This window comes from Tetrao urogallus (assembly GCF_951394365.1).
Source record: "Tetrao urogallus genome assembly, chromosome: 28".
In the NCBI taxonomy this organism is placed as follows: Eukaryota; Metazoa; Chordata; class Aves; order Galliformes; family Phasianidae; genus Tetrao; species Tetrao urogallus.
In genome coordinates, this window is record NC_136841.1 from 343,498 (window position 1) to 365,676 (window position 22,179).

At 45.6% G+C, this 22,179-nt stretch overlaps 2 protein-coding genes and 3 pseudogenes across 5 annotated transcripts; 3 read left to right on the forward strand and 2 right to left on the reverse strand.

Moving 5' to 3' along the window:
- The first annotated feature begins 4,547 nt into the window (after window positions 1–4,547).
- Window positions 4,548–4,898, forward strand: LOC306956216 (feather keratin 4 pseudogene; annotated as a pseudogene). Its single transcript has one exon. The product of its transcript is annotated as a feather keratin 4 pseudogene (transcript).
- Window positions 4,899–12,773: 7,875 nt separating this feature from the next.
- Window positions 12,774–13,499, reverse strand: LOC306956258 (uncharacterized protein; the record flags this gene model as incomplete). The annotated part of the gene is made up of 1 exon (XM_079547620.1): window positions 12,774–13,499. One exon carries the CDS (start codon window positions 13,497–13,499, stop codon window positions 12,774–12,776), a length of 726 nt encoding a protein of 241 aa, XP_079403746.1.
- A 3,159-nt stretch (window positions 13,500–16,658) lies between these two features.
- Window positions 16,659–17,384, forward strand: LOC306956138 (uncharacterized protein; the record flags this gene model as incomplete). Its single annotated transcript, XM_079547552.1, has 1 exon — window positions 16,659–17,384. The coding sequence occupies one exon, from the start codon at window positions 16,659–16,661 to the stop codon at window positions 17,382–17,384; it is 726 nt and encodes a 241-aa protein (XP_079403678.1).
- A 1,707-nt stretch (window positions 17,385–19,091) lies between these two features.
- On the reverse strand, window positions 19,092–19,746 carry LOC306956242 (feather keratin 4 pseudogene; annotated as a pseudogene). Its single transcript has 2 exons — window positions 19,680–19,746; window positions 19,092–19,478 (listed from the first exon to the last, which is right to left on the reverse strand). The product of its transcript is annotated as a feather keratin 4 pseudogene (transcript).
- A 691-nt stretch (window positions 19,747–20,437) lies between these two features.
- Window positions 20,438–20,981, forward strand: LOC306956247 (feather keratin 3 pseudogene; annotated as a pseudogene). The gene is made up of 2 exons: window positions 20,438–20,487; window positions 20,594–20,981. The product of its transcript is annotated as a feather keratin 3 pseudogene (transcript).
- The last annotated feature ends 1,198 nt before the right edge of the window (window positions 20,982–22,179 follow it).

Sequence of the window (22,179 nt, forward strand, 5' to 3'; positions counted from 1 at the left end):
CTACCCCCTTGCCCTGAGATTGCAGGTATGAGCTCATCAGTCCTGGTGGCTGCAAGGCAGGTGGATCCAGCACAGGGCCATGGGTAGAGAAATGCTAATTACACTATTAGAATTTAAAATGTAATTAAACATCTACATTTGAAAAAAAATATTCAAACACCTGTTTGAAAACAACCAAAGCCCACCCAGTGTGGGTGTGGTGCTCCTCAGAATCCCTGCTGAGTAAACAAGCTCTTCCCTACAGCATGAAATCATTTCTGATGCTGTTGTTTTCTACTGTTCACACTGAATCCTGGTACAACACCACCACCACAGGCCATCCCTTTGCAGAAAAACTCCATGGATATCTGTGCAGTCATTATTCGCAGTCATTTTTTTGGACAAAAAGAGAAACTATATCATCAGTTGTTTAAGCTCATTAGATCACAGTACAATGCAAAACAAAACCTCAAACTTTTGTCATTTTAAAGTCCTTTATAGCAGTATTTGAATAACATTAACAGTGAAAACATCTGTGTATGAAATAGGTATGAACTCTGAGGACTGTATATATCTACTTATATCTGAATGCTTCTGCCTTCGGGGGCAGCACAAGTTGAAATGGTGAAGTTCACACTGGAGGCTCTGCCTATACCCAATGACACCCCAAATTAAACACACAGTGTGTATTATTCATCCACCTGCATCAAACAACATGTGGCCTCATTGGGATGCAATAGAAGCAGCAATACATTGCAGAGATACCCAGTCTGATAGAACAAATGGACCTTAACATACAAATGCATCTCCTCTTGTAAGCACTAAGACAGCAATAGCTGGCACCATGAGGGTATTATCAGAATTCACTGCCAATGGCCTGGAACCACGTCTCCTAATTTACTGGGTAAGCTTCAAATGGAGTTGCAGACTGTTGGTCAATAAACATTAGTACTAGCACAATTAACTAAGATTGGGGTCTGAAGTTCAAAAGAGAACAATCAAACCCATTGTGGACAGTGAGAGAAAGGGCTGCACAGGAGAGTTCTGTGCTGTAAAGAGCGTTGTAGATTTGTTCAGCTGCTCAGAGCCTCTTTCTTTTGAACAAGGTAATTAATTATAACTCAGATGTTATTGCATCTCTTCCCATCAGGGAAACTGCTCTGCTCGCCGTGTGTCTGTGTCTCCATGTGCAGATTTTGGGTCACTTGTGTGTCTGGAGCCATTCCACAGGGATTACTGTGAGTAAGATTCCAGTTCTCTTCTGATGAAGGGCTTCTCTTCAGCCATTTAGTTGCTCACAGGTGTCTCAGGAGGATGTTCTCACATTATGCAAAAACTTTTAATTATAATATGAATATACAGGCCTGTCCTTGATCATATAAAAACAGCTGTGAACTTCTGATTCACTCACTTTAATTCAGCCCAAAGATCAGGAGATGAAGACATTCAGACTGTGCAGTGAAGTGGTTGGTCTCAGAACATCAATTATTGCAATCTCTTTCAAGGAAGGTCACAGACATCTCTGAAAATATCTTTAGGTCCTTTTCTAAACTCTGAGTCTGATATTGAAAGAATTCTTTATTTCCAAGTAGAGGTTGGAAAAAAGAACAAAATAATTTCTGAAAATTATCTGAGGATAATGTTGCCATGCAAATTACTTCCCCAAATTAGTACTACATACCAGAGGAGATTCTCTTTGAAAAACCTTGCTATTCTCTTAGATTACAGAGAAGTTCTGAGGAGTGGCCGTGGTTGGCAAATCCAAAAAAGGTGAGAGTTATTTCTTTGAGAATCTCTTTGGAATATGAGATGGTTGACACCAACCTTGAGCTATTTTTAATTAAAAATGAAATAGCCATCAATCCTGCCACCCCGAACAGTGGCATAAATTTTAGAAGCCACTGACTGGTCTATACTTCCAAATCTTGATAATAGATTATTATAAGAGAGATATGAAAATTCAAACACGGGTCACATATCTTAAGCTTCACATAACATAATACTTTGCATGCCTGGAGTTTTAATAAAAGTTTCTGATAAACTTTGAAGTTCTGAGGAGCATCTGACCAAGCCAAACAAGTTTCTGTTCCCAGGGGATCTTCCAAAGACACTTATAATTTAGTGATGATTTACATGTCTCAGTAATTGAAGTGCTAGGAGAGCAAAGACCTGAGTGCTGGTCTCTGTGCCAAGGATCATTTATGTATTTTACCCCTTTACTTTTTATCCTGCAAAATTTTCCTATAGAAGAAGTTAATTTCTTTTCAAAGTCCAGAAAAACTTACAAGTGAAGAAATTACTGAGGTTTCATATATTTCTGACACTTCTCCAGTTGGCTGCCACTGGTCTAACACCATGCACCAGGCTCTGCAGGGGCAGCAGAAGTCAATGCAGCGTTATGGAAGAAAGAAATGCTGTGTGTGACTGTTTCTGCAGTCTGAGTTTTGCAAAGTCTTATCTTTTGCAAGACTCTTCCTTGAGAACAATTGGTAACATATTCACCTATATGGAAGTTAATCTGAATGCAGCTGTGGATGTGATGAGGTCTGAGATAAGAATTGAGATGTATCTATGGACTCTCTGGATATAAAGCTCCTAAGAGCCCATAATTGGAGACAGACAAGCAAGATCCTCTGTAAGATTTTCCTTCTGAGTCTTCCACAGAAATACAATAGCTCCGTAATATCTCATTTGACAAGATTTTTTGTACTCTTCTTGTACTCTTCTTCTTCCATGTCAAAGAATCAGCAACTTAAAAGCTTTTCTGTCTATATGGCCTTTGCAGAAAGTTCTAGCCCTTTTCAGTCCCTCTCAGCTCTCACTGTGTTTTTCACAGCCCTTCCCTTTGCACTATTCATGGTTTCTTCTCTAATTTTTGGGCCTGAGTTGGGTGTGAACTGTGTGTGTGCCTTCCTTGCCACTTTCTGGAAAACTCTCCTTCTCTCTCTTAGAGCATCTGGAATCTCCCAACTACAGCTGCTCACGGACTGGCTTCCCACTCACAAAAGCTAAAATCCATCATGATTTGCAACAGCATTTACCTTGCAGAGGAGGGCTTGTCCACGGTTCTACGTTATGCAAATTCTGCTTAATCTACTATAATGACACCAGGCAGATCCCAAAGGGTTTTCAAGGCCGGATAAATTCTGAATTAATTATTCTAATGTTACCAGAAATTAACTTGGCACAGAATATTTTGAGATGAAAGAAACCTGTGGTCAGATATACATGCCACAAGATAAGGAAGCAAAGCAGTAATAAGCACAAATACTGAGGCAAAAAAACATATAATCAGTACCAGCTCATAAATAATTTCATGCACAAAGAACAGTCCAAGTTGTTGGGCAACTTGGGATGAAGTATAAAAACCTGAGCAACTCACACTCCTTCCATCCATTTCTCTTCCCTTCTTTGCCTTGGACAGTAGGGTAAGTCTGAACTCGTTTATTCTCTTTCTGTACATTGAACTCTTGCCTTGATGGTGGTGTACTGTTACATACATTCGGCTTATTCTTTTCTCTGAGAGGAAGCTGAGAGGGGTTTTCATATGAAAGAGGAAGTTTTCTTTTGGTAGTCTGTTACAAAAGTCATGGAATGGGGGAATCAGACCCAAATTAGTGGGAAATTTATCTATGGTCAGATGTTAAGAGCAACAAACAGGAGTCCAGTACTGCATTTTATCCTTCACTGTCCTGGGTTGCCAGCTCTACATGAAGAAAGCCTCAGTCCATGTCTGTCTTTGAAACTCACCTCATAGCAATTCTGCAGGCAAAGAGTGCCTGGGAACCAACTCCTCCCCATGTAGCAAACACCTGCAGACAGATTTCTACTGTAACTTCTGCTGATGAGTTTTATGTTAATAGCAAGACAAAAAGTAGAAGGGTTCCTGAACTCAGCTGCCTGCCTGCCAGTTCTTCTCAATTTCAAGTAGTTGGCTTGTATTTTCCAGTTTCTTCAAACTGGGAGAAGGGACCTCTAAGATGGCACTTGGATGAAAGCATGGGATATGAAGGAAAAAGGAAAAATTATCTGCTGTTTGAGCACTGGATAGGACGCTTGTCATCTTTGGATGCTTAGCAAATATATAAGCTTTGGATCAGCAATAACAAGCCAGGTCTCACCTGGTCCAGCTGAGAACTTTCATCTGGAGGCTCTATTTCTCTAGGACACACATACCTTTCCTATGTGCAGCCACAGCTGCAAGGGGAGGTGTTGAAAGTTCCCTTTTTCCAGGGTAGCATTATGGCCATGTGGTTAGGGCATTCTCTGCAATGGGAACGTCGAGGTTTTCAGCATCACCACATGCCCCGATTCCTGGGTGAGTTTACTAACCACGGAGGCTTCAGGGTAAGTGACGGAGCAAGATTCATTAGTGTTACCTTCCCTAGCAGTCTCCTTAAAGGAAATGCCAACTCAACCCTGTTTTGAAAATACTCTGGAGCAAAAACATAATCTTGCTCCCCATGCAATCTCTTGCAAGTTTGCTATATTCAGGAAGGGTTTAATCCAATTCTTGTATTGCATTTGTTTCCTTCTCTCTGTTTCAGATTTACCTCCGGCCCAGAGAAATGTCCTGCTATGACCTGTGTGCTCCCACTCCCTGTGGCCCAACCCCGCTGGCCAACAGCTGCAACGAGCCCTGTGTGCGCCAGTGCCAGGACTCCACAGTGGTCATCCAGCCCTCTCCCGTCGTGGTCACCCTGCCAGGACCCATCCTCAGCTCCTTCCCACAGAACACTACTGTGGGATCTTCAGCATCTGCTGCTGTTGGGAGTGCTCTCAGTGCAGGAGGAGTGCCCATCTCCTCCGGCAGCTCCTTGGGATTTGGGAGCTTTGGTTATCCCAGTCTGGGCAGCGGGTACAGCCGGCCCTACCGCCGCTACAACACTTACCGCAGCAGCTTCAATGGGCCGTGCTAGAGCACGAGGAGCAGGCAGGAAGAAGTGACCAGAAATACTGAAGCATGACCCGATGTGGGAGAGAGCTCCTGGCCATGGTTACATGTTGTTGGATACCCACAATTCTGCCTGAAGTTAGTGGAGCTGTGAGAGCTTGACATCCCCTAAAATCAGGCCTTTGCTTGTCTTTTGTTATGCCTTACTTTACATTTCTGATCATATCTTGTTCTTTTCTACTTTTGTGTGTGTGTATGTGATTTTTTTTTTTTTTTGTATTTGACAATGATTAGGTAAAATATGTAATTATTAGGAGTTGTTCTGCATGGCTGAAGTAGTACAGTTCATTTAAAGCATAAAGAAGGAAGATCTCATTTTGCTGAATATATCATTGTAAGAGGGATGAGTGGGTGCTGTCCTTACCGGACTCTGGAAATATATTCCTTACATTTTATATTGCTTCCTTCCATGCCTCAGCCTCATTAAATTCGTGCTGCATTATACTGCGAGTCTGCCTGAATTTCTTTCTACTCCCAGCCCATTTTCCAACCTGTCTGTGGTGAAACAGGTCTGTTTGCAACTCATCTGTGCCAGAAACCACTGTGCCAATAACTCCAAGTCAGTTGCTACAGGAGGATGATTCAGATTTCAATTGTGGATGGAGTTTTTATTTTGTGCTTATACAGTAAATCTGTGCCAAGAAAATAATTTCAAAGGCTAGAAATAAACAGAGTTCCCTTGCAATGTGTATGCCTCCTATTGTAGCAGAAGCAGGAAATGTTATAAGCTAGCGAGTTCTGCTTTCTTTCTTTAAATACTCTCTATCTATTGCACCATGGAGATGCAGACAAGCCCTTTAAATATTTTGATATCACTCTTCCATGAAAAACTGTTAGTTTTGATGTGGAATTTCTTGAAGAGTAACGAGAGTGGAGGAACGGGCTCGCTTGAGAAAAAGAGTGAATTCCCATTCAGTGCTGTATGGACAAGTACAGTTTCAGGGAGAAACTCATGAGGGAGGTCATATTTTTCCTTATCCTTCTGTAGTCATAATAAATAAGAAGATATACAGAGAAAAGTGGGCAGAGGGATAGAGATACAGCAGGAAAGTCTACAGGGATGAGGAGCACTGGAAATAAATGGGATAAATCTTTTTCTGAAGCTCCACTTCCACTTAGCTATTCTCCACTTGCTCACCAACCTGGAAGAATATTGTGATGTTCTTTGCTCTACCAGTGAGAGTAATGAGGGGCCCTTTAAGAGAAAGGAGTGCTTATGCTGTCCTTGGGAGCATCTGAGCTTGCTAAGGGGGAAGGTGGGATGGTGTAACCCTGTGAACAATCCAGAGCCTTGTTCAGACCACAGGAAGTGTTGGAGGTGAGGGAGGGGGCGTTGATGTGGTGTTCTTACAAAGTGATTTGGCCACTGATATTTGCTGGCCTGGGAAACACGTCTGGAAGAAATCAATGAAAGGATTGTAAGTTCCAGCTCCTTTTGATTGTGCCTTTAGGTATTGCTGTCTGCTGTGCCTTGCAGATCTGAAAAATGTCTGGCTTTGCTTTGTTCCAGCATGGCTGTCTGAGTTGTAACAAATGTGGTCTTTGGACATGGGGAGCTTTGTTCCCAGAGGGATACGAGCCTGAAAAGCTGCACCTGAGGGGCTCAGGATGATTCAGTGCCCTGTTTCCCCACGCATCTGTGAAATTTCTTGTTTGGAGTCTGTCTATGCAGTCTGATGCTGAAATGTAATTAAGGCCAGAGAAAGATGTTGACAAAGTTATACTGACAACAGTCATTACTGAAGCTAAATTAAAGGAGATTCATCAGTCCCATGAAGGAATCCATAATTCCAAGGAGCAGGTTTTCCTAATAATTAACGACAGAGGAGAATGGCAATTGAGCAGTTTGATATTATGATACAGCAGAAGTTTGGTGGGAATTAAATGTGCAATATGATTTCATCTTTTGCTCTCTCAACTGAAGCTATTGCTTGATCAAACTGGACACATCCCAAAGAAGTTACCCTTCATCTGTAGTTGCAGCAAAGCAACTTCTCTTATACAGGGCTTATCTGCCTATCCAAACCCATAGAGGGGTTATGGTTGCACTGTATCCAAGTGGCTGGGAAGGATCATGGCTGAGGCACTGTGGTTAAACTAACTCCGACATATCCAAGTGGACAAGAAATATCATTTATTCTCCCCAAAATACATTCTTCTAGAGCTATAATCCCCTTTTGCAGTTCTCTGTTGTACTTTTATCTCATTGACCTCCAGTGCAGAGGGACTGACACATACACGTGCTCACGTGAAGTCTTTCCAAGGTTGGGATCTCTGTGTATTCAGAATGGTCTGCTACATTGCTCATTCTTTTAAGAAACAAAAATCCTTGAGTGTGCATTATCCCCATAAATTCCTTGTTTCCAATCTTTGAATTAAAACTTACTGAAGCAAAAATTTGTCTCAGTTCTAACATCTGAAAAGTGTTGTTCTCTGCTGCAGAATGTGAGCTGGATCTTAATGTTACAGTTAAACCTTCTAGGTAATACAAGATGCTTCTGAAACAGTTACCACATTAGAAATGTCATCCCACATTAGACTGGGATCGATGTAATCATCTTTTGTGCTCTGAACAAAACACAGTCATTCTTCCTAGATTTATAAACCCGTGTCTGATGATCTGCCACAGAACAACTGGAAGGATTTCTTCCCATAGAAGGAAGCAGGACACTGTCTTCTCTATCACGGTCAGGGAAGCTGTGCTTTGATACCAAACTCTGTGAAACTAAAGGCAAAAATTACAGTACCTTTGTGCATACAGGAATAAGATGTAGAAAGGTTCTTAAGGGCAGAGATTCCATTGATTTCTAAGGCTCCCTTAAGGACCTGGGGTGTTCTTGCACTTTTACTAATCAGTCCTGCCTTAACTTTAAATTAATTTATTATTCTTCTGTTTTGCATATGGCTGTGTTCCCACCAGTGAAATTGTTCTGTTTACTGCTTATGTTTATTGCCTGGACTTATCCTGCTTTAGATGGAAACCACGATCTGTGGTGTCTCTCATCTTTATGGTTTGTATCCTTTGAATATCCCTGGCTCCATTACACCAACTCCACCTTCTTGAGAAGTGGATGAGTCAAAAATTCAGTTTGCTTTGGAATTTTGTCTGCTCTTCAGCATTTTGGTCACGCTGCTTCATGGCATTCCATTTCGCAGCAAGAAATTTTAATTTGAAGACCATAGTGCATAATTTCATCAGTGACAGTGAGGTTTAAATTTGCTTTGTAATATTCCAATGAGAAATATCCCAAAATCTTCAGCTCCTGGGATGAGGAGATTGAACCAGAGAGGCACATTTGACACATGATCGCGCCATCAGGAGAGATGACTCTTTTATCATTCCTATACCTTTTGATGAGCTTGTTTTTCAGATATACTTGCTTCAGTTATGATCACTAGATAGTTGTTGTTACTGAAGAATGTGTATTTTAACACTGTATTGGACAAAAACTTGATAAATCTCAAGGGATAGAGGAGCTGCAGGCAGTAGTGTCACTAATGGGGACAGAATGGGTAATGTCATCACGCACCTATGGACATTCAGTGACTGATGGTTGGAATGACATTTTGAAGCATGGGGTTTCCGAGGCAAATACTTCTTCAAAGGTTAAGGAAGAGATGAACTGACTCTAGCTTCTGAAGCCACAGAGTGTGATGTAGTTTGGGAAAATCATCATCCATACTGGTCACAAATTTCAAACACTGCTTGTGTTCAAATGATGCAGCACGCCTTCAAATTTTCTGCTAATACACTATTTGCATGTCTGAGACATTGATGGAAATCTGTTGTGAACTTTGAAGACCTTTGTTCTTCAAAACTGTGCAATCAGCATTTATTTCCCAGGAGATTCTGATGGAGATGCTCACAATTTAGACATAATTTGCATGTCTCTGGAGTGGAGAGATTACAGCACCAACCTCTGCCTTAAAGTCTTCTTATGCATTGTATGCAATTACTTTTTAATCCAGAAATTGTCTTTGAAAAAGAAATTGAAATGTTGCACATTGCAATGTTCTTTAAGACCATGCAAAATGAAGACAAAGTTATTTGCTTTCAAGGGAAGAAGAAAGAATATTATACACTTCTGTAGGTAGCGACCATTAATTTGGAGTATAATTTTGTATAATAATGCAAGGCACTATAAGGAAAGAAAATACTATATCAGCAAATGTAAAACTGGTGACTTCAATTATGCAAAGTTAAGTTGTGCAGAACTTTTAGCACCAAAAACCCACACGCACCCTCAATTTGACCTGAATTGTTTTTCCTGGAGTCTGACATAGGAATAAAGTTCAAATTGCCAAATCCTGAGATGAAGGACTTTGACAGTTTCCAAACTGAAGACCAGCGTCTCAAATCCCTTCATGGAAATGCAATAGTTTAATATGAAATGAACAGGTCAAACTGCTGATACTCTTTCATCCTGAGTCAAGGAAGTAAAACAACATTTTCCCTTGGATCAGCTTTTTCCCAGGAAGTACCTTTGAGTCTGGCAAACTGCAGTCAGCTCTGCCAAGTGCTTTCTGTAGAAACATTATCTTCCGGATAATGGACATTTTCTTCTTTGTGCAGCTGCTGGAGGGAAAATCAGTTTGGTTCAGAGTCGTAGCTATAGATGTCTCAGTAACTTATGGACTTCATGAAGTGGAAGGAGGGGGTTCATGGGGTGGTTATCCCATGCATCTTTCCTGATAAACATATTCACCTGTGTTAAATGATGTATGCTGCACAGATCATGTTTAGGATGCAAAATCTCTTCCTTAGTAGCTGAGGTGAATCAGTTCATCTGGCCAGGAATTAACAGAGCTCATAAGGCTTTAAGATAAAAGAAACTTCTATAGGGGAACACATACCTTATGAAATTAAAACAAGGCAACAGTGAAGAAGAAGTACATCATCAGCTGGGAATGGTTTGCATACAAGACATCTCTAGCAATTGGCTGGTAAGTGGCTTCGTGCACAGAGTACATCTCAGGTCCTCAGACACTTGGGAAGCAGTATAAAAACCAGCTCTGTGCAAGTCACTGCCATCCACTTTTTCTCTTTTATTCTCCTTGGTGAAAGGGTAAGTCTGAATCCACTGCCTTTCTCTGTTTTGAATTGTTGCATTTGTATTATTTTATTTTTCTGTATTGGCTTGGTCATAGCTGTCTAAAGTTTATCCTCTTCCTCCCTTTCAGTATCTAAAGGGAGCCTACAAACAGAAGGGGACTCAACTCTAGACAAGGGTAGATAATGGCAGGACAAAGGGAAATGGTTTGAAGTAGAAGGAGGGAAGATTGAGGTTGGATGTTAGGGGAAGTTCTTTCCTGTGAGAGTGGTGAGGTGCTGGAACAGCAGCCCACAGAGATTGTGGATGTCTCATCCCTGTGGGTGTTCAAGACCACGTTGCATGGGACCCTGGTCAGCCTGATATAGTACTAGGTATGGAGGTTGGTGGTCCTGCCTGTGGCAGGGTTGTTGGACCTTGATAATCCTTGAGGTCCCTTCCAACCCAAGCCATTCTACGATTCTATGATCTTTGCGTGGAGGGAGGGGAGCTGAGGGCAACTTTCTGTATAGAAGAGCAGCTTTAAGGGGTTGCATTTGCTGGGCACAAGTCTTCACATTCATTTTTCAGTGGGTCACTGGTGCATTCTGGTCCAAGACATTAAAATCTGTGTACATAAATAACTGAGAAAATAGAAGTGGTTGTGAAGAATCTCCCGGCTTTCCAGGACAGGAGGGTCATAAAGATGTCCCCTCTTCCTACCTCCTACAGGCACCAGGCATCCTGAAGGGTGCTGAAAGAAATGAGCTCCCAGACTGCTCCGGATAGGTGGAGGTGCCCCTTGTGCTCTTTTCTGTAGGGCAGAGGAATTGAGGTCTCATTTGTGGTCTCCTTTCAATCTAAGAATGCATCACTTTTTCCCCAGAGTCTCTAGTGAGTTTCTGGTACTCTCCACTGTCTCAGTCATGTGATTGTAATCACAACTTCTTTGTTACCGCCTTCTCTGTGTTTAAGATCTCCTTCCAGCCCAGAGAAATGTCCTGCTATGACCTGTGTGCTCCCACCCCATGTGGCCCAACGCCATTGGCCAACAGCTGCACTGAGCCCTGTGTGCGCCAGTGCCAGGACTCCACCTACATCATCCAGCCCTCTCCTGTGGTGGTGACCCTGCCAGGACCCATCCTCAGCTCCTTCCCCCAGAACACCACTGTGGGATCCTCAGCCTCTGCAGCTGTGGGAGATGTTCTCAGTGCAGCGGGGGTCCCCATCTCCTCTGGCAGCTCCTCAGCTATTCGGGTCTGGGGAGCCTTTACGGGAGGTCCTACCGCCAATACAACCGCTGTGGGAGCTATGGGCCGTGCTAAAGCCTCATGCAGAAAGCACAGATGAAATAACAACTAGAAGCTTGAAAGCTTGATCCAGATGCAGGACTGAGTTCATGACCACAGCCCTGTGCTTGCTGACCACCCTCAGCTTTGCCCTGAGCTCATGGGACTGCAGTAGCTTGGCATTTCTGATCCAATGCCTTTCTATGAGGTGAAAAATGTAACATATAGTTGCACTAGGAGTTGGCTGTCCTGCTGTAAAGCATTGCCTTGAATTAGGAGATTAGTTTAATCCACATTGAAACCTATTGCTTATGCTGTTCATTCTTTTAGCTGTTGTTCTAGTGTAGCTGTCTGTTTAGTTGTTCTACTTCTTGCTCATCAAACTCATGCAGAAAGACAAAACTCATGCATGTTGTTTATGATGCATCAGAAACAACACACTCCTCTGATGTCTTTTTCTCTCCTCTTTATATCGTTCTGTGGAATAAATTTATCAGTGTGTCAAGTTGTCAGTGCCAAGCAGATCTTCATATGAATCAGACCATACTGGTTAGCAAGGACATTTAAAACATAAGTAATGATTAAAACCCCTTTTTTTGATGGGGTGTTTTCCCTAACCACATTTCTTTCAGTACAATATTAAATATTCATTCCTGGCTAACAAACAGTAGGGAAAATCAATCCTGTCTTGCAAGCAGCATGACCTTTCATCTCCTGCTCTTTTGTGGAGCTCATAAATCCTCAGCAAACTCTGCTAATATTGTTCTGACTCATCTTTCACGCTATGAAGAACAATTTGCAATAAAAAACATCCGTAACTAAAAATAAAAATATTAGATAAAGGAAAATTAGGGGGAGAATTGTATGGTTCTTCCTTTGTTTGCTTAGGAATGCTGTAATTAGGGGTTGGTGGAGGCCTTTGAGGCAACAGGAAATCCTCAGAGCAATAACGATTACACTTCTCATTCTAAATCCTGGGGAAGATAATGACTTCTAAATTGCTAAACAAATATTCATTAGCACTGTGCGTGCCTAAAGGATCTCAGTTGAACTCCCATTCTACAGACTGAATAGACCTGGAGACGGGCAGATGCTGTGATCACTTAACCCTGCACACCAGGGAGTGCTGCTCCCACAGGAGGCTGAGGGAGGAAGGAAGAAAAGAGAGGCTCACATGCAACACCACAGGGCTTTATTGGGACACAAGAACATAGCAGGCAGTTACAGAAACTCAAGGTGGTCCAAGGGAAAATTATCAACGCAGGGACTGCACGGAGGCTACAGTACCCTGCTCAGGATCCAGGGGACAGCGGAGGTGGCAGGAAGATGCAGGGAACACCAAAGCTGCAGCCAGGGCTCATGGTAGCACAGGTGAGTGAGGCGTGGGGCACACAGCATGCTCCTGTCCCCATGTTGGGTAGCTGATGGGTGCTGCCGGTCCCCTCAGCTCCTGCTCCATGTCCCCATGCTGCAGTCCGTGCTTCAGGGCTGTCTCTGGCTCTGGGCATCATGGCACTGGCTTTAGAATGCTCCGCAGCTCCCGCGGCGGGATCTGCCCCACCGCTGGGCACCAGGGAGGGAATAGCCAGCACCGCAGGAAGAGAGGCCAGAGCTGTAGGACCTGCCACAACTACCAAAGCCACTGGAGCCATACTGGCCCCCATAGCCCAGGGAGCCCCCGTAGCTCATGTCATCCCCATAACCCAGGCAACTCCCATAGCCCTGAGATCCTCCATAGCCCCCCAGACCAAAGGAGCCCCCATAGCCCCGGGATCCTCCATAGCCTCCCAAACCAAAGGAGCTCCCGTAGCCCCGGGATCCTCCATAGCCTCCCAAACCAAAGGAGCTCCCAGAGCCCAGGGAGCCCCCATAGCCCAGGGATCCTCCATAGCCTCCCAAACCAAAGGAGCTCCCAGAGCCCAGGGAGCTCCCGTAGCCCCGGGAACCCCCCAAGCCAAAGGAGCTCCCATAACCTCGAGACCCTCCCAGACCAAAGGAGCCCCCAGAGCCCAGGGAGCTCTGGGAGCTAAAGGAGCCCTCCATTCCGACTGGGCCTGACGATCCAACAATGCTCTCCTGAGGAAAAGAAGTGAGCACGGGGCCGGGGACTGTCACCACCACCGGTGGAGGCAAGATCACTGCTCTGGAGTCGGGGCACTGCTGCACACATGGCTCATTGTAGCTCTCGGCAATTGGCTGAGGGCAGCTCACCCCATAGGGTCTGCAGGACTCCATGCAGCTAGACATCCTTCTTGGGGTCGTTATGAGTCTGCAACAGACAGCATGAAGCAGGCAAATGGAGAAGTATTAAAACTGCACTGGGATGAGATGAACCGAAGTTTTTAAGTCTGAAATTACCCCTGCAGGAATCACATCCACAACAAAAGATTTGCTAAAGCAAATGGTAATCGTAGTAGAAAGTCAGAGTGAAGCCACACTTACCTTGTTCAGTTCAGGGAATGAGGCAAGAGAAGTGGATAGAAGAGCTGCAGAAGGCACGAGCTTTTATATGCTTCCCAGGACGATGTCTTTAAGCCACCCTTTGTGCCTCTTGTCCTAATTTGTTACAAAACAAACACGATGGTGGGAGCTTTCGTACTGCCGTGTCAGCAATGTCCCTCCCAAGAAGTTACCCTGGGTGTGTGATACAATAATAATGACAATTGGTTATCTGCGATTTTAATATTAGAGGACTTAGGGAACTTACAGCCAAAGGGTGCAATGCAGTCTCCCACTGGAAATCAGAGCAAGAACTATGTGTCACGTTAGTCTCATGGTCACATTCAGGATACATGCACAGCAGGAGGTGCTCATGGTGCCACGTGCAAGAAGTAGGTGAAGGTTACCCCATGTGATTGGAGGATTAACAGAGAGCTGGTTGAGTGGAACTCCTCCAGAGAAGCAGAAAAGTCATAGAATCATCTCGTAGAATGACCTGGGTTGAAAAGGACCACAATGACCATCTAATTTCAAGCCCCCTTCTATGTGCAGAGTCTCCAACCACTATACCAGGCTGCCCAGAGCCACATCCAGCTTGGCCTTGAATGCCTCCAGGGATGGAACATACACATCCTCCTAGAGCGACCTGTTCCAGTGCTTCACTACCTTCTGTATGAAAAATTCCTTACTGATTCCCAGACTCATTACACATCCTTACACATTCTAGAAGTTATTTTAGAAATACATTTTAAAGCAATCCTAATTTTCTTACTTATTCTCCCTCCCAGAGATATTGACTGCTTGAGAAAAAGTCGGAAATTATAACATATCTCTTCCAATACTATTTCATTAATTGAATCATTATGTGGCATCATACAATTACTTGCAAGTCTGTTGTTTTCCAATTTAATGATATTTCAAAAGATGGGCTATTAATTGTCCCTAAATTGTTAAATAGCTATGCCTTTGAAGTGTCATCAGAATTCACTGATAATAATGAGAGACACCTGGAAGATAATGACTTTAAGCTGCTCCACAAGCACTCATTAATACTTAATGCTTGCAATTTCTATTATTATGATATGAAATGAGGAAGGGCAGGATTTAGAAGTTCCCTTGTTATGAAACAGCCTCATTCCAAAACATGACAAGTGATGTCACTATTTTGCTTCCCACATAAGGCCATTATTTTTAAGTTGGATAAGAATTTGATTTTCATTTACGATGTCATGCACTTTATTAAACATTAACATATTTTGGGAGATTGTGATGAGTTCATGCTATGAATGCTGCGTTGTAGCTTCACCTCAGCCTGGAGAAGAGAAGGCTGCAGGGTGACCCCATTGCAGCATTTCGCTGCCTAAAGGGAACCAACAAACAGGAGGGAAGTCAACTCTACACAAGGGCACATAACGGCAGAACAAGGGGAAATGGTTTGAAGTAGAAGGAGGGAAGATTGAGGTTGGATGTTAGGGGAAGTTCTTTACTGTGAGAGTGGTGAGGTGTTGGAACAGCAGCTGCACAGAGAGGTTGTAGATGCCCTGTCCATCCCTGAAGGTGTTCAAGGCCACACTGGATGTTGCCCTGGTCAGCCTGGTCTGGTATTAAATGTGGAGGTAGCCCTGCCGGTGGCAGGGTGGTTGTAGCTTGATGATCCTTCAGGTCTCTTTCAACCCAAGCCATTCTACGATTCTATGATTCTATGATTCTGTGACCCTGCATTTTTGTAATATGTCTGGAATGTCCAATGCCTTAAATTCTAAGGAAAACTTAAGAGCCCCTCTTAAAAGTTACCTGAACAAGGCTGAAGAAGGTTGCGAAACAAAGGCGCTAAAATAGATGTCCTAAAATCTCTGTTCTCATTGTCTCAGATCTCATGTTTACTCCTAGATGACCCCCTCTCTTATTCACAAAATTGTACAGAACGAAACAAAGCACATCATCCCGACTTCTCTAAATTATTGTTCTTGCACAAGATTTTGACCCTACAGTAGTCAAGTTACATTACTGAAATCTTGAAGTGCAATTAAATAACAGATGCCCCAGTGCTGGTGCTGGGTACTAGGTGACTGAAAGATGTCATTAGTCATCAATCTAATGCCCACTGATTTTGTTTCATGCCTGTTTTTAAAGCTGGGGAGTGGCAGTGCAAAGCAAGCAAAATTAAATCCCTCAGTCTCAGGCTTGTTTTGTGACTGTGTAAGACCTGGAGCACAGAGGGTGTTTCATATCCTGTGAGCAGTTGGAGAAATGTATAAAAGCTCACTCTACTCCAGACCTCTCTATCAACTTCTCCTTCTTGTTCTCCTTGGTGAACAGGGTAAGTCCTATTCAACTCAACTTCTATCCTTGTCGTGCTTTTTTTTCCTGTTAATGCTAAATTGTACGTCATACTACAGAATGGGAAGTCGGAGATCTGCAAGAGTTGCAAGGTCCTAGAACAAAATTGGGAGATTTTGATGCCGTATTGACTGTCAATTTCCCAAGCATGTTAGTAACAAATTGGTAGCTACATGCACTATGAAATGTAGAAATGTCAGATGGAGCATTGTATTTACCTCCTTGTTGAAGAGCAAATATTCCCATTTGGAAGTTTAGAGCTACTATGGAAACATCTGGATATATTCAACAGTACTTTTCATAACTTAATGTAAATAGACTTCCAAGATACAGCCTGTTTAAGCTGGTCATATAAATTAGATTAGTTATGATTGAAGCAAAAGCAGTGATATTATGTAGGATTCACTGCATGTGACATTACATCTCTGAGTCTAAACATGGCATTTAGAGTTTTCTGACAGTAAGCAGAGTCTAGGATGTGGCTGACATAACTAGATGTAGGTTTGCTTTAGAAGAAGAATAATTCTGGGAAGTGATGACATCCATTAAGCATAAAGCAAGCACCACCATCTACAATGAAATCCACTTTGTGCTGTCTGTTGCAGACTCATAACGACCCCAAGAAGGATGTCTAGCTGCATGGAGTCCTGCAGACCCTATGGGGTGAGCTGCCCTCAGCCAATTGCCGAGAGCTACAATGAGCCATGTGTGCAGCAGTGCCCCGACTCCAGAGCAGTGATCTTGCCTCCACCGGTGGTGGTGACAGTCCCCGGCCCCGTGCTCACTTCTTTTCCTCAGGAGAGCATTGTTGGATCGTCAGGCCCAGTCGGAATGGAGGGCTCCTTTAGCTCCCAGAGCTCCCTGGGCTCTGGGGGCTCCTTTGGTCTGGGAGGGTCTCGAGGTTATGGGAGCTCCTTTGGCTTGGGGGGTTCCCGGGGCTACGGGAGCTCCCTGGGCTCTGGGAGCTCCTTTGGTTTGGGAGGCTATGGAGGATCCCTGGGCTATGGGGGCTCCCTGGGCTCTGGGAGCTCCTTTGGTTTGGGAGGCTATGGAGGATCCCGGGGCTACGGGAGCTCCTTTGGTTTGGGAGGCTATGGAGGATCCCGGGGCTATGGGGGCTCCTTTGGTCTGGGGGGCTATGGAGGATCTCAGGGCTATGGGAGTTGCCTGGGTTATGGGGATGACATGAGCTACGGGGGCTCCCTGGGCTATGGGGGCCAGTATGGCTCCAGTGGCTTTGGTAGTTGTGGCAGGTCCTACAGCTCTGGCCTCTCTTCCTGCGGTGCTGGCTATTCCCTCCCTGGTGCCCAGCGGTGGGGCAGATCCCGCCGCGGGAGCTGCGGAGCATTCTAAAGCCAGTGCCATGATGCCCAGAGCCAGAGACAGCCCTGAAGCACGGACTGCAGCATGGGGACATGGAGCAGGAGCTGAGGGGACCGGCAGCACCCATCAGCTACCCAACATGGGGACAGGAGCATGCTGTGTGCCCCACGCCTCACTCACCTGTGCTACCATGAGCCCTGGCTGCAGCTTTGGTGTTCCCTGCATCTTCCTGCCACCTCCGCTGTCCCCTGGATCCTGAGCAGGGTACTGTAGCCTCCGTGCAGTCCCTGCGTTGATAATTTTCCCTTGGACCACCTTGAGTTTCTGTAACTGCCTGCTATGTTCTTGTGTCCCAATAAAGCCCTGTGGTGTTGCATGTGAGCCTCACTGCTTTTCCTTTGTCCCTTGGTCTCCTGTGGTTATCCCATCACAGGAGGTGAATTACTGCGATCTGTATTTCATCCAGTCTCTAAATATGACGTCCTTGCCTAAGTTTACCACTATGTCTACAATCAGAACAAGTTGCTTGTCATTACTCTTTGTCGAATCAACAAACCCTTCCCACATCAAAGATCTCTATTTACTCTCTTCACTTGCTAGCTCTATCTGAGCTTAATAACACTGTCATTTTAATGCTCTTCTAATTGTAAAATGCCTTTTGGGGGTTCCCATGGGAACAAACAATTACTGCAGCTTTTCTCAAGCTTGTCAGGAACAAAGGATATCAAAGCAGTTTAAAAGCAGTGACTAACTATATATGCAAGTGAACTGTTTCGTCATAATGCAATGCACATATCTAAGTGGTGAGTAATAGCATCAGGCTGAACAGGGAGGCTTATCTCTCATCATATCAGAGCCAGGTTTGTAGCCGCTGGGGCTGGTCAGCCCTGTCCCTGCCCTGCTTTCCCTTTCATCTCATCGAAGCAGTCTACCCCTTTCCCAATATGTCTGCAGACATCTTCAGTAGTAACCTGGAGCCTGCAATAAAAACTTCCATTCTTTACAGTGTCTCTACAGGTTTTCTAGCAATCAGGAAAGATAAAGTCATTAAGGTGAATTTTACGGGAGTGAGATTTAAAGAGTTGACAGGTGATGTTTTAAAAACAGGCTATGAATGTTTTAAAAACAGGCTATGACAGCAGTCTGGAAATATATTACTGTCTTAAAGCAACTCATAAAACATGAAATGAGTGATGAAGTGTTTATTAAGGGAGAATACAGAATAGAGGAAAATAACTGAAAATGAAGAGAGAAAATGGTATGTGGCAAAATATTTTGTCCAGTAAAATAAAATGGTATAAAGACATGACAACATAAGAACGCTATGCATGGGAAAGCAAAATAAGGCAAAAAATTTAATGCAGAAGAGATTTAATAATAATAAAAATGGAATAAAGCATAATACAGAAAACAAAGAGAATGACAACAAAAACAATGAGAGAAGCATATAATTTCTATGCTTGCAAAAGACAGTGTAAAACTCAAGCACAGATAAATACAGTGAGCAATAAAAAGAGGAATAAAAAAAAAAAGAAAACACCTAGACTACATTAAATATTAACAGATATACAACAAGTAAAAAGACCATTTTACGATAAAAACTGATGAAAGAGGAGTCACAGAAAAATATGCAGAAAGGAAGAAAAAAACATATTAGAAAATATCAATGTCGGCATTGAACTTGAATACCCCTAATAAGTATGGTTTCTGCCAGATAAAAGAGCTGTGAGGGCAGATCTAGCAGGGCCCACAAGTGCCCCAGAGCTTCCTGCTGTAGCGGGGCAAGGCGCAGGGGCTGCAGGCAGGAGAAGCGTAGGGTCTGCCAAAGGTGCAGAGGCCCGCCGAGCCCTGAGTGGCCCCGGCGCCGTAGAGGCCCCCCAGCCCCAGGGAGCCGCCAAAGGCGGGTGCTCCGGAGGAGCCCACCACGGCTTGCTGGGGGAAGGAGCTGAGGATGGGGCCGGGGAAGGTGACGACGACGGGCGGTGGCTGGATGAAGGCCGTAGAGTCGGGGCACTGGCGCGCGCACAGCTCGTTGCAGCTCTCAGCGATGGGCTGGGGCACGGCAACGCTGGTTTTTGGTGGGCACAGGTCGTAGCAAGACATCTTGGGGTGAGAGAGCTGAGCCTGCAATGAAAGCCACAAGAAGAGGAGCTATAATGTTGGCGATGCCCTAGCAGAACCAAGTGAGTGACCAGGGACTGCTCTACATGCAGCAGGGCCTTTGCCCCTGTCGCTGTTGCAGGTCCGTAGTTACCCCCTCAGCATCCTGCTCCCCTGCCCCAGTGATCCACCCAAGGACCAGCCAAAGGAGGGACGGCCACTCACCCTTTTCCCAAGCTGAGCCAGGAAGCAGTGGTGGATACTGGTGCTCACACAGGGCAGTGCTTTTATGGGGGCTGGTGAAGACGGGGAGGAGCTGGCTGTGGTGGGGGCACGTGGCTATCAGTAGCCAAACCCCAATCTCCCATGTGCGTACCATGGGGCTGTTTTGCTGACGCTGTTTCCTCAGCAGCCCCCACCCGCTCACTCAGCCCCTACAATTAGCCTGCTTGGTAGCTGGCAAGCCCTCTGCTAATGGGCAAATTAGGCCTGCTGCCCTCTCATCCTCGGCCTGTGTAAGATGGGATGGCGGGGTGCATAACAAATGCTGAGTGGCAGTTCCTTGCATGCCACAGCTCTTGCCCAAGGGCGTGGTTTTGCTGTGTGCTCATGGCAGCTGTGCAGAGCCTCAGGGATGAGCCGGGCACAGCACTGGGCAAGTGGAAGGTATTTCCCAGGCCACCTGCATGCCAGCATCTGAGTGACAAACGCATGGCAGTTGTTATCTGCAGATGGGTGAGGTAAAGCGACACCAAATCAAAGGCACTCCTCTCGGTCATTGCCTGCTCAGCACCACGCATTTGGCCTGTGGAGCAGAAAGAAGAAGGAAGGCGGAAAAGTGGCCTGTTCTGGTCTGACCATGGGCTGCTGACTCAGGAGGGCAGGAGCAGGCCAGCCTGGCCTCGGCCTCAGGGAGTGACACCTCTGCCCATTGGCCCAGAGGCTGATGAGCCAAGGCCCAGCCTGGATAAAAGCTGGGACTGAGGGGAGCTCTCCCAAGCACTGCTCTGGCCTTCTTCTCCTTGGGAACAGGGTAAGTCCAAGAGCACTTCTCCTGCCCTTCACTAAGGACAGTTTCAGGCCCCTGTGCCTGAGCTGCTGCCATCTGCTGCTGCGTGACACTGTCTGCCCTCTTGCAGAGCTCCATCCCATCACACCAAGATGTCTTGCTACGACCTGTGCCCACCAAAAACCAGCGTTGCCGTGCCCCAGCCCATCGCTGAGAGCTGCAACGAGCTGTGCGCGCGCCAGTGCCCCGACTCTACGGCCTTCATCCAGCCACCGCCCGTCGTCGTCACCTTCCCCGGCCCCATCCTCAGCTCCTTCCCCCAGCAAGCCGTGGTGGGCTCCTCCGGAGCACCCGCCTTTGGCGGCTCCCTGGGGCTGGGGGGCCTCTACGGCGCCGGGGCCACTCAGGGCTCGGGGGGCCTCTGCACCTTTGGCAGACCCTACGCTTCTCCTGCCTGCAGCCCCTGCGCCTTGCCCCGCTACAGCAGGAAGCTCTGGGACACCTGTGGGCCCTGCTAAACTCAGGCCCTGCCTGCTCCCACCAACACTGGCATCCACTCATTCCTGAATGCCTGGGCCTGGGGTGTTGAGGAGTGCTGAGCATCTCCAGCTGCCAATGAGGCCTGAGCAGATGGCAGAGCTGGCACCTTTGTGTGCTTTGCCCTCATCTCCTGCCCATTCCTCTTCTTCCATGGACTTCAACCTGTGTCTGACCTGCCTTTTTTTCTCTGTCCCCATCTCCAGCTGATCTGGGAACAATAAAGTTTTCCTGCATTCACAAATGCCTCCTCCCTCTCTTTCATGTTGTTTCAGAGAAGGACCGGGTGGTTTTGTGAGAGTTTGGGTACATTATGTCCTGCTGATGAGAATCCTAGGCTTACATTTGTGCTGTGGGAGTGTTTGGAGTAGATATGGGAGGGGGGGCATTTTGGTGAAGCTGTGGAAGGGACAGGGAGCAGGATGGTGCTGACCGCGCTCCCTTGCCCATCCTCCTCAGCTCTGCAGTGGCACCAGCTCTGCCAAGTCATGCTGCTCTGTAGGAGCACCTCTTGAGCTCAGGCTCAAAGCTGAGGGGAGGCTGGAGAGTGGTCATTGGCAACTACTGCCTTTGATTAATGCACTGCCAGTTCCTGGCTGGAATACAGCCTTACACAAATACACATGTGCAGGGGGCCACAAAAGTGAAGCTTGAGGTAGCCGTGTGCTCTGAGGCTGCGATCGTTGGGAATGTGGATGGCATCAGCCATTACCTGGAAGGAGGCTGAGCATGGATCACCTGTCTTGTTCTTTCTGGTATCAGGATGTGCTGACAGCCATTCACAAGTCAGCCTGCTGGTGGCAAGTGAATTAAACTCACCAGTGGTATCAAAGCGGACGTGCTGGGATCACAGGATAGATGGTGAGCACTTGTTCTAGAGCGGGGTGAATCACTGGATCTAATACTTAGCAGCAGGGAGTTCTAGGTGGGTCTGTGTGGCATGAAGCTCAGATCCCACTGAGGTCAGGGATGTTGCTGCATCCTCTTTTTCCCCTGTGGACTGATTGAGTCACTTGCGATCTTTGAGGGAACGTCTGAATCTAGGCTATGATTGAATGCAGTTTAGGAAGACTATGGCCTTAATAGCTGGAGGTCTCAGTGACAGAAGCTTTAAAGTAAGATAGAAGGGGAGATAATAAGAAATATCTGCTACTTACCAGAAGCATTTTTGACGGTATC